A 16,569-nucleotide genomic window follows, 5' to 3' on the forward strand; every position below is an offset into this window, starting at 1 on the left:
CTTAGCTGCAGGACCTTGGGCCGACTGCGGGTAGGGGACCCAGGTAGAAGGCTTTCTTTCACATGGATGGCGTGAGGAGTAAAGGAGGCAAGGGGACCTTGCAGAGAAGGGCGTGCTCCGAAGGGAACTGTACTTTCAATTCCATCAGTACTCGGAGGGGCCACTTTTCAGGTTACAGATTGCGGCACCTATTACCTCCAGCTGTCAAAGGCCCTCAGAAATCCCCAAGTGGTGGAGGTGGGAGAAGGGGAGGGAGGGGCGTTTTAGTCTTCGGCTGGCTCATCAGCAAAGCAGATCCTGGTGTTTCAACGGTCCGTGGACTGAAAGTGGCAGCACATGGAGCCTGTAGAGCGGGGCGATAAACCACACTTTCCCATGGGTCCCAACACGCCCCGAGCGCCCCGCCTAGGGGAGGCCCTATCACGTGCCGGCTGCCCAATCACCGCAGCACCTGGTCTGGCATCACAGACTGGGAAGTGGGCCCAACACTGTAAGGGCTCGCGTCCTACAACTGAGGACCCGCTTCTCTCGTGGAGAGCAGGCACGTCAGAAATCATTACAAGAAAAGGCACCTCAAACATTCACAGCATTCAACGAATAGGACAAGTTCTGGTGAGTTTTTTCTTTTTACTGGTTTATAATAATCTTAAAAACCCCATCACACCCATAAACCACCACAGGTGAGCAGATGAGGGAGATGGAGAATGAATGCTACAGTATGTGGACAGTGTAGGGAATCCGGGTATTCCCTAGGGGCAGCGTGGGATGGAGGCAGGGAGTGTGGATAGGAGGCCCTGGCTTGGACCCTTATTGCTGGTTGGGGGTTGGCTGGCAGAGGGGGGAGAGAGGCTCAGGGTGAACTAGGAAACATCTCACACCAAAGGCAAGGGCAGTGGGGGGGGGGGGGGGGAAGAGGGGCCACAGTACATTTTTCCATGCAGACTAGGGGTGGGAGTGAGAGCTTCAGAGATTTGCACCCCTACACAGGAAGAGATTTGAGGGTTTGAGGTTTGATTTAAAGCCCCCAAGTTGGTGTCCGGTCCCATTTCCTAAGATAGCAGCTCACCTTTTGGAGAGAGGCATTGGAAAAACTCACAGCAAAAATATCTGGTTTGGAGATCAAGCAAGGGATAAGGGGGGACGGTGGGGTTCTCTCAGAGAAAGTGAGAACCGGAAGGGACCCTGGGTGAGACGGTGGCGGTGAAGCCTTGGGAGAAGGCGCTGCGCCAGAAGCTGCAGGTGCTCCTGAGGGCTCAGGGACAGGGAGGTACCAGTGTTCACAGACGGCAGGAAAATAAATTAGGACTTCATGTTGCTATCATTTGGCATAACACAATCAGGCATTTTTTTTTCTTTTTCTCTTTTTTTCTCTTTTTAAATATAAGGCAACTTGCCAACACATAATTTAAAAACTGGTCTTCAGTCACATTGCTTCAGATCACTAGAGAATTTCTGGCTAAAGAACAGTGGATAGTATAGTAAACAAAACCCCAAATCTTAAATAAGAACATCAGCTCACATTCCCCAGAGACAAGAGGAAAGGTGTAAGGGCTTATTTGGTTTAAAAAAAAAAAAAAAAAAAGGCAGAGCCCAACTTTAACAGAAGGGTGCAAAAAATTACAAAACATGATCTAAATTTAAAGTTACAGAAAAGTTTTAAATTTCTAGCCAACTAATTGCCACTTGGGAATGAAACACGTTGAGCGTGGGGTGGAGGATGGGCACGTGACAGATGGGCGCGGGCAGGAGGGGCTGCTTCCAATGTAGGTCCGCCTCCAGCTGTTAGAACCATGCTCATTTGGTAAAGGAAGAATTCAAAGAGCTTAAGGCTTTGTGTTTTTTTTTTTCTTTCTTTCTTCATTATACTGAGGGGCTGCAAAAGGAGGTGACTAGAGGGTGAATGTACCTGTGGGGCCGCTCACACAACGCTACTCAAACCCACACTACATTCATACAGAAACAGGACATTTAAAACTTACAGTGTAGAGCAATATTCTTAGCCAGTGTAGAGAACCAAATGCATTTTAACTTTTTTTTTTTTTTTTTTTTTTTGGTGTTTTTAATTCCGAACTCCAATGTGATCATCCTTTCTTTACCTACCTAATTTCTCAAGATCCTATTTTGTTTTGCTTGTGTTTTTGGAGGGGTGTGGGGGATGGGAGCAGCAGGTGAGTTGGGAGAGAGACAACAGTGAGAAAGGGATCTTGGGTGTGCTGGACAGTTACTACCTTTCTCTAGGGCTGGAAAGGGGTGTCAGGAACTAAGATACCAACACAAAGACGCATTTTTTCCCCCAGGTCTCAAGGCTATGGCCAAGTGCCTACAGGGTGCCCTTGAATGTAGCAAGGGCAAATGCAGTGACTCTGGAATCCAGATTTAAACAAAGCCCTGAGGAATGGAGAGGGGTGGGAGGAGGTGAAGATTGGGTCCGTTTTGAGATCTTTGGGTGAAGAAGGAATTAACTTCCAGAGCACTTGGGAAGTCTGGGTTCTTAGTCCCAAAGAGAGGCAGACAGGGAAAGTCCTAGCTTAAGGGGCTGGGCACCTACGGCCACCTCACCTAGGGCCCTTCCTTACCCCACACCTCAGTCCTTAGGAAAACGGGCAGAGATGCAAGAAAAGGCAGGAGGTGGCTGGGGGGAAATGGTCAAGGTGGAGGGACTGATAGGCAGTAGAGACAAAAGCTTGGAGTTGGGATTAGGTCCTAACATAAACCCAGAAGTTGCTGGGGATGGTGGAGGGGAGGGTGAGGGCACCAGGGGATCCCCCGCTGTCCTCAAATAGATCCCACCAAATTCCCTTTCTTAGACCTCTAAGAATGATCACATCGGAGCAGCGAAACTCTGAAACTATCCAATTACTCAAAAGTAAGTCTAAACCTAGGAGGGTGATGTATGACGTGTAGCTTGTGGAGGGCACCGGGGCTACCTATCTATACCCAGGGTGCTGAATATGAAGATTTCGACTATCTGCGGGATCAGGGGCTCGGTTGCCAGGGGCTCGGTGGGCCTTGCTCAGCATAGCCAGGCTCTGTTCTCGAAAGCAGGCCTGCTGGAAATCCCCGCTTAGGTAATCCACTGTTTGCATCAAGCTGTTCTGGGTTGCCACTGGACCGCCCCCGGCCCCTGCTCGGTAGTGGGCCCCAGCAGCCGTCCCACAGTCAAGGGGTGCACCTGTGGGCTGCCCACCGTGGAACGGCATGGCGAGGTCCTGAGACCCCGAGCTGTCGCTATTGGGAGTGGGCAGAATGTTGTTCCACAGGGGTTGGAAGTAGTGACCATTGGGGTAGGCCAGTGGGGCCGCCAGGCCGTTGACAGGTGGGGATGGGGTTGGCTTCTCCAGGGGTGGCTTCAGATGGAAGGACTGTGTCAGGCAGAGTTCCTGCGGGTAGGCAGGGGCCTTGCCCACAAAGCCAGGCCCTGCCAACTCGCGTCCTGCTGCGTGCTTGCCTGTCAGGCCAGGGGCCGGCGTCCCACCGGCCTCACTGCACATCTGCTGTAGGTGGGCCAGCTGGTGCTGGTTCCAGGCGACTGGCTTGAGGTCGCTAGGGTAGCCAGCAGGGGCTCGAGAAATGCCCGTGGGCAGGTTGACAGGGCCTGCGGCAGGCAACGCGGCTGTGGCCGCGTGGGTGTGCTCCATGGGATTGACCACACATGAAGGCATTGGCGTGGGGACGCTGTGGGTCGACACCCGGGTGCTTGCATTGATGAGCAGACTGCGACTAATGGGGCTGGGGTTGGCGATCTGGCCCTCACACACTGAGGTAGTGCTGATGCCTGCCCTCGTCTGGCAAAACTGGTTGATCTGGTGCACGATGCTGCTCAGGTCCGGGGGCTGGCTGTGCTGCAGGGTGGCCGCCATTGAAAGGGGGATAGTTGAGGTAGACACGGTCACATTCGGGGGGGCATCTGAGTCTGGCATCTTCCGGCCTCCATGCAGCAAGGGATTGGGGGGGTGCTGGAGACCCTGGTGAGACAGGGCCTGAGGGTGGACCAAGCCCTGGGTTTGGGCCATGGGCTGAGGGTGGCCCAGGCCCTGAGGCTGCTGGAGGCTCTGAGGGTGGGACAGCGCCTGGGGTGGCGGGATACCCTGAGGGTGCTGCAGCGTCTGGGGAGGGGCATGGGCCAGGGTCTGTGCATGCTGCAGGGCCTGCTGGCGGGCCAGAGCCTGGGCCTGGGGGTGGGCTAAAGTGCTGGGTGCCACAGTAGCATAGGGCGCCACTGGGGGGTTCATGATGGCCTCAGGGAGCAATCGGGCTCGGGTGCCGTCAAAGTCCTTGAGTATGCTTTTGGCTGGCACTTTGACAATGGCAAGCAGGCCTGCCTTGGTGGCTGCCTGAGTCGGGTAGGGGCTGTAGCGCTGGGCTGATGTGTCGAGGCCGTTCACAGTACGACGAACGTGTTTCCGCTGGGGAACCTTCACACTGTTGGGGAAGATTTTTATAGTCAGTGGGTTGTTTGCGACCTTCTTAGCATACGCGTCCAATTCGGCTGGGGTAGGATAGTGAGCAGCTCTCATTTTCTGTGTAGTGTCCCCTAGAGAGAGAGAAGGGTAAGGAGAGCAAAGAAGGAGAGGGAGCTCATCAGTGCCAAGCCAACCAGCCCTTCTAGATTCCCCTTTTAAGGGCCTATGGTGGAGTAGGGGTTAACGAAGTTATCCCTAGTCTTCATTTTAGACCCGGCCTCACTGTGCCCCCAAGTAACAAGCACTGCTAACATTCAGTCAGCGCTCACAACTAGCCAGGCCTTGTGCCAGGTGACAGGCTCTCGGTGAATCCTCGCTACTGCTTTAGAAGGTGGGTACTATCAGGCTTCTCATTTACAAATGAGGCCACCAAAGATCAGAACAGCAGAGCAACTTTCAAAGTCCTGGATTTTGGAGAGCCTGAACTTGGCCAATTCTCACAGAAGTAACTGAAGGTTGCTCCTCTAAGTGGAAATCTCTCCAAGTTCCTACCTGTTGGCCTCAGCAGTGAAGGCTCTAGGCAGATGCTCTGGTAAAGAGGGTGCCCGGAGTGACTGCCCTTCAGTCTGCAGTGGCCAGTGAGGCAGCAGCTTTCTCTTGTGCCTTGGCAGCTGGGGCACCATACCCACTGGGTGGGCATCCTGGCTCAGCAAACAGGATGTCTTTTTTTTAGGAGCAGAGGAATAAGCTGCCAAAATCCCTCCCCTAGCCTTATGTCACAAGTTCACTTTTGTTTACAGCTTACCCTCGGCCTGACTGGGTGAAGATCAAAAGGCTTTATTTATTTCCTCGTGGGGGGTGGCAATAATGACAGGGCAGCAGGGAGGGAACTGAAAAGAAAGGTTTCAGAGAATCTTTAAGTCCCGAGTGCCAAAAATAGTCTGTTTGGCCCTTGTCAGCTGTCACTTTCCAAAATGAAAAGAGGAAAAACCTGCCTGCCTTTGGAGATGGCGGAAGTACCCACTCAATGCGCCTCATTAATGTTAACAGTTTCTTTGTTCTCATCTCCAGGGGCCACCCAGCAGGGGGCTCCAGCGGATGTTGGACCTCCAGTCAAAAAGGAAAAGGTTCTGAGAACAAGAGCTCTTTAAGGATGCCAGGCTCCTGCAAAAGGTCTCAGCTCTGTTTTCCCTCTCTGAGGTAGGGTGTCTCCCAAGTGTACACAGAAGGCGCCTAATAAAGGCTTGCTGCGTGAGTAAGTACCCAGTCTGCCCAAGCAGAAGGAAGGGGCTTGGCTGGGAGCCTAGGCTCAGCTAGCTAACTCCCACCCTATTTCCTCCCCTTGCAGAAGGCAGCCAGGATAGAGCAGGGAACAAGCTGACTGAATGCCCAGCTTGTGGCCTCAGCTGCCTTGGCCCAAGAAGACCCCATTCAGTCACGTCACTGGGCATCAACTGCAAGAGAAGGGGGGCAAAGAGTGTGCCAGAAGGAAGAGGGCACAGCTGCCCTCATTTGGTGGCACTGCTGGTTAGCCTGCCAGCAACTGCTTAGAAAATGCTGCTCTTGGAGGCAGGAAAAAAGAGAGCTGACATCCACAAGGCACAGCGAGATTTGGTCCCATGCTCACCAATGGAGACTTAGCAAAAGAGTACAGAGTGGAAAAGAGCTGTGCTGTTAGGGGCACCACGCCTCGAAGTAGCAAAGACTCACACGTTTAAGTTCTACTTTATTAACTGTACAGGTTAGACGCTCAGTCCACAAATGTTCGTGAGATGACCGATTTGAAGAAGGTCTTAAAAGGATGAATGTGACCGTGACAGTTGAGGGCAAGAAGGGGAGGGAGGCAGAGAGGCCCAGAAATCTCCTATCCACTAGGTATTACTAGCTGGTGAGCAGAATCAAAGCCCTGACAGCGGAGTGTGAGTTCCGCTGCTTCTTACAAGCCACTGACCCTCAATGGGCTTCAGTCTCCATAAAGTAGGACCTTTTTCTGACCCTTGTTACATTCTCCTGGACAAGAAAATACCAGAAGTCTGGGATCACTGAGACATAGTCCCTTGAGACACCAGAATTCCATTAGAAGCTGCCTAGGTCAGCCGCTGCACTCGGGTGTCTGACTGGTCAAAATCAACTGAACAACTCTGGGCTCAGCTGAGTAATGGCAGTCAACAGCTGCTGGGTTTTAGTTCAGACAGGTAATAACAGGTCTGCCTCTGGGCTTTCCTCCACAGTGGTAGGTTTTTCTCCTTGAAGACCAGGTGTGAGAGAGAGGTATACTGGCTTACTGAACAATAGAGTTCCTTTGTTCCAAGTCAGTACCAACTCTCAGGGTGTTTTCTTTCTCCTAGCAGAGGCAGAAGGTAGCTTGGCCTGATTCAGGAGTATGGAATGGGACACTTACACGGGATTGGTTCTCTTTTAGTTCTCTTTTCCCTGTTTCTGCTGATGTTGACCATGGTGATGACAGTAGTCAGATAAAGGAATCAGAATCAAAAGGAAGTAAGGGTGGGAAGGGTGGATACAGGCTACGGTATCTTTGTTTTGAGAGAGAGGGTGAGAACGCACGCAAATCCCATGAGGGGCAGAGAGAAAGGGAGAGGGAGAGGGAGAGACAGAAGCGGGGCTCAAACTCACAAACTGAGATCATGTCCTGAACCAAAGTCAGATGCTTAATTGAACCACACAGGTGCCCTACAGTATCTTCGTTAAGGAAGAATCTCAAGGATGAGATAAGTATATTGGACACAAAAAAATTGGCTACATTCTTGGAATCCAGCACCACCTACCTCATGTACCAGACTTGAGCTTAGCACTTAAAAAAAAAAAAAAAAAAAAAAAAAGTTTTCTTAACACTTTCTTATCTCAGTCCCACAAGGGCACCCTGGAAGCTTGCTTTCTTCTGTAACATCTTCCCTTAATTAAGGGTACAGCTAACACAAATACCATGGCTTTGTAAGCAACTTATTTATTATTTTTTAAAGTAAGCTCTTTGCCCAAGTGGGGCTCAAACTCACAACTCCAATATCAAGAATCACATGCTCTACCAACTAAGTCAGCCAGGGTGCCCCTGTAAGCAACTTATTTAAATAGCTGGTACTAAAGGTGTCATCAACGGGGAATAAGGCAGGGTAGAGAATAGGGAATCTGTGGTTAGAACAAAGAGAGATCCGGATTCAAGTACTGGCTTTATTATCTGACTACTCAGGGTCTGTCTCAGTGACTCTTCATTTATAGATTAAAAAAAAAAAAAAAATTTAAGTTTACATATAAATTAGTTGGCATATAGTGCAACAATGATTTCAGGAGTAGATTCCTTAATGCCCCTTCCCCATTTAGCCCATCCCCCCTCTCACAACTCTCCAGTAACCCTCTGTGCTCCATATTTAAAAGTCTTATGTTTTGTCCCCCTCCCTGTTTTTATATTTTTGTTTCCTTTCCCTTAGGTTCATCTGTTCTGTGTCTTAAAGTCCTCATATGAGTGAAGTCATATGATACTTGTCTCTAATTTTGCTTAGCATAATATCCTCTAGTTCCAACCACATAGTTGCAAATGGCAAGACTTCATTCTTTTTGATTGCCAACTAATACTCCATTTTGTGTGTGTGTGTGTGTGTGTGTGTGTGTGTGTGTGTACCACATCTTTATCCCTTCATCCACTGATGGACATTTGGGCTCTTTCCATACTTTGGCTATTGTTGATAGTGCTGCTATAAACATGGGGGGGGGGGCATGTGTCCCTTCGAAACAGCACGCCTGTATCCCGTGGATAAATGCCTAGTAGTGCAATTGCTGGGTCGTAGGGTAGTTCTATTTTTAGTTTTTTGAGGCACCTCCATACTGTTTTCCAGAGTGGCTGCCCCAGAGTTTGCATTCCCACCAGCAATACAAAAGAGATCCTCTTTCTCCGCATCCTCGCCAACATCTGTTGTTGCCTGACTTGTTAATGTTAGCCATTCTGACAGGTGTGAGGTGGTATCTCATTGTGGTTTTGATTTGTATTTCCCTGATAAGTGATGTTGAGCATTCTTTCATGTGTCTGTTAGCCATCTGGATGTCTTCTTTGAAGAAGTGTCTGTGCATGTCTTTTGCCCATTTCTTCACTGGATTATTTCTGTTATGGGTGTTGAGTTTGATAAGTTTTTTTTTTTAAGTTATTTTTTTTCAATGTTTATTTATTTTTGAGAGAGAGACAGAGGCAGAGCATGAGTGGGTTGAGGGGCAGAGAGCGAGGGAGACACAGAATCTGAAACAGGCTCCAGGCTCTGAGCTGTCAGCACAGAGCCCAATGTGGGGCTTGAATCCATGGACAGCGAGATCATGACCTGAGCCAAAGTCGGGCAGTCAACTGACTGAGCCACCCAGGCGCCCCCGAGTTTGATAAGTTCTTTATAGATTCTGGATACAAACCCTTTATCTGATACATTGTTTGCAAATATTTTCTCCCATTCCGTTGGTTGCCTTTTAGTTTTGCTGACTATTTCTTTTGCTGTGCAGAAAATTTTTATTTTGATGAGGTCCCGATAGTTCATTTTTGCTTTTGTTTCCCTTGCCTCCGGAGACGTGTTGAGTAAGAAGTTGCTGCAGCCAAGATCAAAGGTTTTTGCCTGCTTTCTCCTCGAGGATTTTGGTGGCTTCCTGTCTTACACTGAGGTCTTTCATCCATTTTGAGTTTATTTTTGTGTATGGTGTAAGAAGGGTCCAGGTTCATTCTTCTGCATGTCGCTGTCCAGTTTTCCCAGCACTGCTTGCTGAAGAGACTGTCTTTATTCTATTGGGTATTCTTTCCTGCTTTGTCAAAGATTAGTTGACCATACGTTTGTGGGTCAATTTCTGGGTTCTCTATTCTGTTCCATTGATCTGAGTGTCTGTTCTTGTGCCAGTACCATACTGTCTTGATGGTTACAGCTTTGTAGTACAGCTTGAAGTCTGGGACTGTGATGCCTCCCTGCTTTGGTTTTCTTTTTCAAGATTGCTTTGGCTATTTGGGGTCTTTTCTGGTTCCATACAAATTGTAGAATTGTTTTTCTAGCTCTGTGAAGAATGCTGGTGTCATTTTGATAGGGATTGCATTGAATGTGTAGATTGCTTGGGGCTCCTGGGTGGCTCAGTTGGTTAAGTGGCCGACTTCGGCTCAGGTCATGATCTCTCAGACCGTGAGTTCGAGCCCCGCGTCAGGTGGGCTCTGTGCTGACAGCTCAGAGCCTGGAGCCTGTTTCAGATTCTGTGTCTCCCTCTTTCTGACCCTCCCTCGTTCATGCTCTGTCTCTGTCTCAAAAATAAATAAATGTTAAAAAAAAAAAAAAATTAAAAAAAAAAAAAAAGAATGTGTAGATTGCATTGGGTAGTATTGACATTTTAACAATATTTATTCTTCCTATCCAGGAGCATGGAATATTTTTCTTGTGTGTGTGTGTGTGTGTGTGTGTGTCTTCAACTTCTTTCATAAGCTTTCTATAGTTTTCAGTGTATAGATTTTTCACCTATTTGGTTAGATTTATTCCTAGGTATTTTATGGTTTTTATTGCAATTGCAAACGGGATCAATTCCTTGATTTCTCTATTGCTTCATTGTTGGTGTATAGGAATGCAACCAATTTCTGTGCATTGATTTTATATCCTGCAACTTTGCTGAATTCATGGATCAGTTCTAGCAGTTTTTTGGTGGAATCTTTTGGGTTTTCCATATAAGTATTATGTCATCTGTGAAGAGTGAAAGTTTGACCTCCTCCTGGCTGATTTGGATGCCTTTTAGTTCTTTGTGTTGCCTGATTGCAGAGGGCAAGACTTCCAATACTATGTTGAATAACAGTGGTGAGAGTGGACATCCCTGTCTTGCTCCTGATGTTAGAGGGAAAGCTCTCAGTTTTTCCCCATTGAGAATACTAGTGTTGGGTCTTTTGTACATGGCTTTTAATGATCTCAAGGTATGATCCTTCTATCCCTACTTTCTTGAGGGTTTTTATCAAGAAAGGATGCTGTATTTTGTCAAATGCTTTCTCTGCATCTATTGAGAGGATCATATGGTTCTTGTCCTTTCTTTTATTGATGTGATGAATCACGTTAATTGTTCTGCGGATATTGAACCAACCCTGTATCCCAGGTATAAATCCCACTTGGTCATGGTAAATAATTTTTTTAATGTATTGTTGGATCCAGTTGGCTAATATCTTGTTGAGGATTTTTGCATCCATGTTCATCAGGGATAGTTCCCCTTTTAGGGGGGGTCTCTCTCTGGTTTTGGAATCAAGGTAATGCTGGCTTCACAGAAAGAGTTTGGAAGTTTTCCTTCCATTTCCATTTTTTGGAACAGCTTCAAGAGACTAGGTGTTAACTCTTCCTTACATGTTCAGTAGAATTCCCTGGAAAGCCATCTGGCCCTGGACTCTTGTTTTTTTGGGAGATTTTTTGATTACTAATTCGATTTCTTTACTGGTTAAGGGTCTGTTCAAATTTTCTATTTCTTCCTGTTTCAGTTTTGGTAGTGTATATGTTTCTAGGAATCTGCCCATTTCTTCAAGATCACCCATTTTATAGGCATATAATTGCTCATAATATCTTATTTTTACTTCTGAAGATTAAAAAAAATTTTTTTATTAAGTATTTATTTTTGACAGAGATAGAGTGTAAGCATGAGCTGGGTAGGGGCAGAGAGAAGGGGACACAGAATCCGAAGCAGGCTCCAGGCTCCAAGCTGTCAGCACAGAGCCTGACGCAGGGCTCAAAATCACGAATGATGAGATCATGACCAAAGTCGGACGCTTAACTGACTGAGCCACCCAGGCACCCCTATTTCTGAAGATTTTTTTTTTTAAATGTTCATCTATTTTTGAGAGAGAGAGAGAGAGAGAGAAACAGCAGGGGAAGGGCGGCAGAGAGAGAGAGGGAGACACAGAATCGGAAGCAGGCTCCAGGCTCTGAGCTGTCCGCACAGAGCCCACCTGACGCGGGGCTCGAACTCACGGTCTGAGAGATCATGGCTTGAGCCAAAGTCAGATGCTTAACTGACTGAGGCACCCAGGCACCCCAGTCACTCTTCATTTATAAACAGGGATGATACCTGCTGGTGTACCTCATAGAAGCACTAAGATCAAGAGATTCAATGAATAGGAAGAAGGTCTGAGAACAGGAACCATGACTATTGAAAGTTATTATTCAAAGATAGTAGGTTTGGTTGAGTGTGTGCATAGACAGGAAAAAGTAACCTGACCAAGAAAGCCCGCTGGTCTTGAGTCTGGGAGTTAAATGCAGCAGAAAGCACTGCTGTCTATGCCAGGGATTGGGGGAGAGTGGGCAATCTCCCTGAATCCCAGCTTCCCCACAGGGACCTCCCTGTTTGTTCTATTTTGAAGGTCAGAAGATGCAAGTACCATATGCAGCAGGAAACTATCAATAGGTGGGAGATGCCCAGGCAGTGTGTTTCAAACACTGGCTTTGGAGTCTGACCCGAGTATGACTTGTAGCCGAGTTGAACAGTAATGTGACACTGACAAGTGCTACTCTATTCCTTCTCCTCAAAAGAAAGATGAGAGTCTCTCATATGGAATCACTGAGGAACGAATGAGAACAAAGATAACAATGCTCAAAATACTGCCTGGCATACAATAAGCACTCAACAAATATTAACTAATTTCTGAGATTTCTATGGGTTTATCCAGTTACTGGGTCAATGCACCATTTCCAGGACCTTCCACTAGGGGGCGGACAGGCACAGAAAGTAGTAGTGAAAGTGGGTGATTCCGATGTTTGTCTCAGGCCCTGTTACTCTACAATGAAGGAGGTCAAAGTTGTTGTCTAAAAGATTATTTGAGGACCAAGAACCTTTGGTCATTTCGGCCATTCAACCAGAAATATTACGATATACCTGATAGTGAGCTGGGGAAGGAGAAGCAGAGGCTTGGGGTTAATGGCGGGCGGGGGGGCGGTGTCCAAAAACACATTTTCTGGTGAATTGGGAAAAGATGGGTCAGAGGAAATTTTGCCAAGTAAAGTTCCAAAACAGCTGAGAACTCTCAAAACAAGTGACAGTGTGGAATATAAAACCTAGAAAAGCTCTAGAAGGGTATCTACCTAACCCCAACTGTGGTCCTGTATCAAATGCAAGAACCACCAAAGCCAAGATGTTCCTTAATCCAGACTACCCCATGGCAGGATGGGAAATGCGTTACATTCTCCTACACACACAGAAAAGGAAGGGGAGGTGAGAAAATGTTGGAGTCGGAAGGGACCAATTCTGTGATTCTATACATGTGGTGGGTTTAGCCTGAGGAAGGCAATTAGCCAGGTGACTTACAGAGCTGGCCAAGAAGCCACATGTCCCGTCTCTCCTGCCTTGAGCTCTTATAATATAAAGCACAATAATCTATAAACATCTGTGCCCCATCCCTGCGCCCTCCCCACCCAATACCAAGCTCTGTGTGTCTAACAACTTTGTAAGACCCTCCTGAGGATGAGGGGCAGGGAAAGAAGAGCACAACTACAAAACTGGTTCTCAGGTCTCTATGCTAAGAAGCCTGGGCTCTGAGTGGGTCTTGGTGCCGGCTCCAAAAGGGTAGAGTTGATGCTCCATCTCACCTTAAATGCTCAATGCTAACGGCTCTAAGTCATATGGCAGAATTTGTTTTCTTCTACATTTTGGGAGAGGTGAAAAGAAAGCAAGTCAACTTAAAACAGGTTTTCTTCTCTGCAAAGGCTTGTGTGTAGTTAAGGATAGTAATCAAGTGAGACAAAGGGATTCCAATACGCTATTCCCCAGACAAGCCTGAAACCAGGGAAGGTTATTGCAATTCTTGAATACAAATTTGAGGACAGTGGTTGGCAGAGGATACTTTGAGGCTGCTTTGGGAAGGAGTGTAGATCCGAAGTCAGCACCCAAGATAAAGCTGCCTATTTGCCTTTCTTCACAAATGGCTCACCCTTGATACTCCATCTCTGGGTAAAGCTGTTTGAGTACACGAAGGAACTTAGAAGCAAGGTCAGCGAGCTACTCTGTCATGCTTCTAAGTAAACTCCCTTATCCAGTTGTGTCCCTGGAACCCCAGAACCAATCAAAATGCAGTTAGCATGCAGATTTCAGTGGCCAGGGAACACAGACAACTTTATCACCCAAATATCATTTATTGAGAGAAAGATGGGGAGGAAAGCTGGTACAGCATAGCATAGCTTGCCTATTGGGTCAGGCAGCTACAGGAAGAAGACTGTTAGTTTTAGCTTGTCATTACAGGAATTGGAATCGTTGGCCAAATCCCAGAATTCATCAGGCTCTGGGTCTTATTCTCCTTCAAAGAAATGAAGTCAAGAGGCTAGACCACTTTTAACTTCTGAAGATGATCTCCCCGAGCAGGGTTCAGCAAACTACTGCCTGTGGGCCAAAATATAAAATATAGCTGCTGTGTTTTTGTAAAAAGTTTCATCAGGACACGGCCACACTCATTTGTTTACGTGTTGTCTATAGCTGCCTTTGCCCTGCAACAGTAGATGCAACAGGGACCCCAAAGCCTAAAATATTTGCTTATCTGGCCCTTTACGGAAGAAGTTTACCAACCCGTGCCATAAAGGATTTGGGTAAAGTGCTGAAGCACCTTTTCTATTAAAGGGTAAGCCTAAGCCTCAGTGATTTCCCCTTTTGCTCTGAAAGGAAGGTCTATCCCAAATTTAGGGCCATTTTTATACTTGAAGACACTGTACATGGTAATGAGCTAGGAATAGAATCTTTTCCTTGCACATCACTGTAGTGCAGGGACAGAAGCCAGGAAACTGGGAAGATATGAGGCCTAACGCTCCAATTCCAGCCAGTTTAAGACAGGAATCTGGGGCACCTGGCTAGCTCAGTCAGTGGACCATGTGACCCTTGATCTCCTAGATCTTAGGGTCATGAGTTCAAGCCCCACGTTGGGCACAATTTACTTTATTAGATTCCTTTTTTTTTTTTTTTTCTCAAAAGGTCAATCTTTTGGGCAAGTTTATTAGCAGGAGTATACCCAGAGAGACTGAGAAAGCTAGCTCCCTATCCCTTCTGTAGGTGAAAGCTTCTTTACTTGTAAACTGAGGTCACTGGCTCAGCAGACAGCAAAGTCAAAGGGAGCTGTTTCCATAGTAGAGAATGCTCAGAGTCCAAAATAACAGAAAAGGGTCAATAGTTTATTTCTAAGATACAGTAAGTAATCAAAACTGTGAGTTTTCATTCAATTCCTCATGGGGGTTCAAAGTAAAACACCTTTGAAAGGTGATATATATATATATATATAAAGTTTGGGTTTTACAGGGATATATATATATATATATATATATCCCTGTAAAACCCCTTACGGCTTTGGTGCTCAACAGATAGTTAGCAGCAACAATTACATTATGACAGACACTGGGGAAATCTAGTATTTACGAGGATCTCTCTGATTATAAAAGCGTTCACATTGTGGACAAGTTTTGTAGCTGCTTTCTTGCTGTCTGTGAAGAATATCTTGGAAGTACCAAAGTTCACAGTCAACATACCCCTGATGTTCCCCTGGGATTACTCAAATGTAGGGACAAAATAAGGATTACTTCCTACTCCGGGATCCAGATTACTTACATTTCTGAAGTCCAGTGTTCATCTGCGTGTGAGGAAGAAGCTGAAAGGACAGGTCACCTGGCCCTGGTAGACAGGCTAGCATGGCAGACTGGCATCAACACAACATGAGGCAGTCACTCACACTGCAATGAACACAAAAACAAGGTCATGGAATACAAGGCAACTCACTCAAGGAAGATACCAGGGACATTGGATATGAGTAGCAGAGGCCCAAGTTTAGATAGATAAGCAATTTAATTAGCAGGATGTTGGTTGAAAATATATCTACAGCAACAATTTGCCCCTGTTACTATGGCTAAAATTCTGTTTCAGTCAGCACAGATACATGGGCCACGAGGGGAAATAAAACCTGGAAATACCTAACCACACAAATAACTGGAGAATAAGGTGTACTGGTAAAGTCTTTTACGGTTCATAAGCTTTACATGCACTCTTGGCATTTGCATTTCCTGTAGATGGCCTCTCCCTGCTGCTTTTGGATAGGCCCGTGGGGTTGCTAGCTAGATACAGGACATTCTAGCTCTCTTCTGTGTCCCAGCTCCTAAGGCAGGAGCAGAAAGGCTAGGGCAGATTCTAACGGAGGTGAAAGGAAAAATGACTTCTCCCTGAAAATAGAACAGGGTTCCTGAAGAGAGCTGGCCCTAATAGGGCCTGGCTCAGTCTATTTACAGGCCTGGTTGGGGCAGGGGCAGTCAGACATTTCCAGAGGCAGTACAGTATACAAGTTGCAGAGACACCCAAAGTCCAACTGGCTATGGCAGAAATCTGAGCTTACTTTTATTAGGAAGAAGGGGCAAAGCATCCTAGGAGACACAATTAACTACTGTTAAAGCAAATTCTGTTTGTAAGTTTCTGAGGATTTACCTTTCCTATTGTCTACCACACAATTAGTCTCCCTGGACCCCAGAAAAGAAAAAAAATTTACATTGTTCCCAGAGTAAATCAGTGAGGTAGCAGGCTGCCGGCAACCCTCTCTAGGCAGGTAATCCTGACGTCATGTCAAGACGGCATTGTTTCATCTGTGGTGTCTACCAACAAGACCTGCCCAAGAGAGTGGACCTGATGTGGCCTTCTGTAGGGAAGAGCAATGCAAGCTCCCTGTGTACCAAGGACCAAGCTTTTTCAAATAAATATCTTATGCTAGAATACATGAAATTCCTTTCCCAAGCTGCAAAACCCAGAAATCAAGGTGGCTATGTTAAAGCTTTAATCCCAACAAAAGCGGAGTGGGGGGAAAGCTCAAGTGTAAAACAAAGACCGCAAACCCTCTTTCTTTCTCTCTGAAGGGCCCTCTCAGCTATGTGAAACTACCTGTCACGAGGAGTATCTGAGAGCTCCAGCTTGCAAGGCCAGGTAGCTAAAAAGACACTTTGTAAAAGGGGCTGCTCAAACTGTGTCTAAGATAGCAACTGCGGAAAGAACTGAAGATCGAACGCTTCAATGAGAATAGAGCTGTCCAAGAGTTCTGGCACAGATTCAGCCTTTTCAGGTCTCTGGTGGGTGGGATAACAGAATGTACACAGGGTGCCAACTGCAGCGCCTCAAGGAATAAAAAGGCTTCTGTTGGGGTCGAATGACTGAGGTACAGTTTACAATCCCT

General features: G+C 46.8%; 1 protein-coding gene and 1 long non-coding RNA gene across 4 annotated transcripts in view; one reads left to right on the forward strand and one right to left on the reverse strand.

Annotated features, from left to right (window-relative positions):
- Positions 1-481: 481 nt before the first annotated feature.
- Positions 482-16,546, forward strand: LOC131497915 (uncharacterized). The gene is made up of 2 exons (XR_009255212.1): positions 482-612; positions 16,256-16,546. It is a non-coding gene; the product is annotated as an uncharacterized LOC131497915 (long non-coding RNA).
- Positions 614-16,569, reverse strand: part of FAM222B (family with sequence similarity 222 member B) — a 78,332-nt gene continuing 62,376 nt past the window's right edge. For 2 of the 3 annotated variants that reach the window (XM_058704586.1, XM_058704587.1), the window contains exons 2-3: positions 14,970-15,091; positions 614-4,534 (exon numbers count right to left, since the gene is read on the reverse strand). In XM_058704586.1, the coding sequence (XP_058560569.1) occupies positions 2,928-4,534; positions 14,970-15,051 (1,689 nt within the window). In that variant the 5' untranslated portion in view covers positions 15,052-15,091 and the 3' untranslated portion in view covers positions 614-2,927. Of the gene's footprint in view, positions 4,535-14,969; positions 15,092-16,569 lie in introns of those variants that run through there. The other variant, XM_058704588.1, reaches the window with a different exon arrangement.

Source organism: Neofelis nebulosa, chromosome 16 (genome assembly GCF_028018385.1).
Source record: "Neofelis nebulosa isolate mNeoNeb1 chromosome 16, mNeoNeb1.pri, whole genome shotgun sequence".
In the NCBI taxonomy this organism is placed as follows: Eukaryota; Metazoa; Chordata; class Mammalia; order Carnivora; family Felidae; genus Neofelis; species Neofelis nebulosa.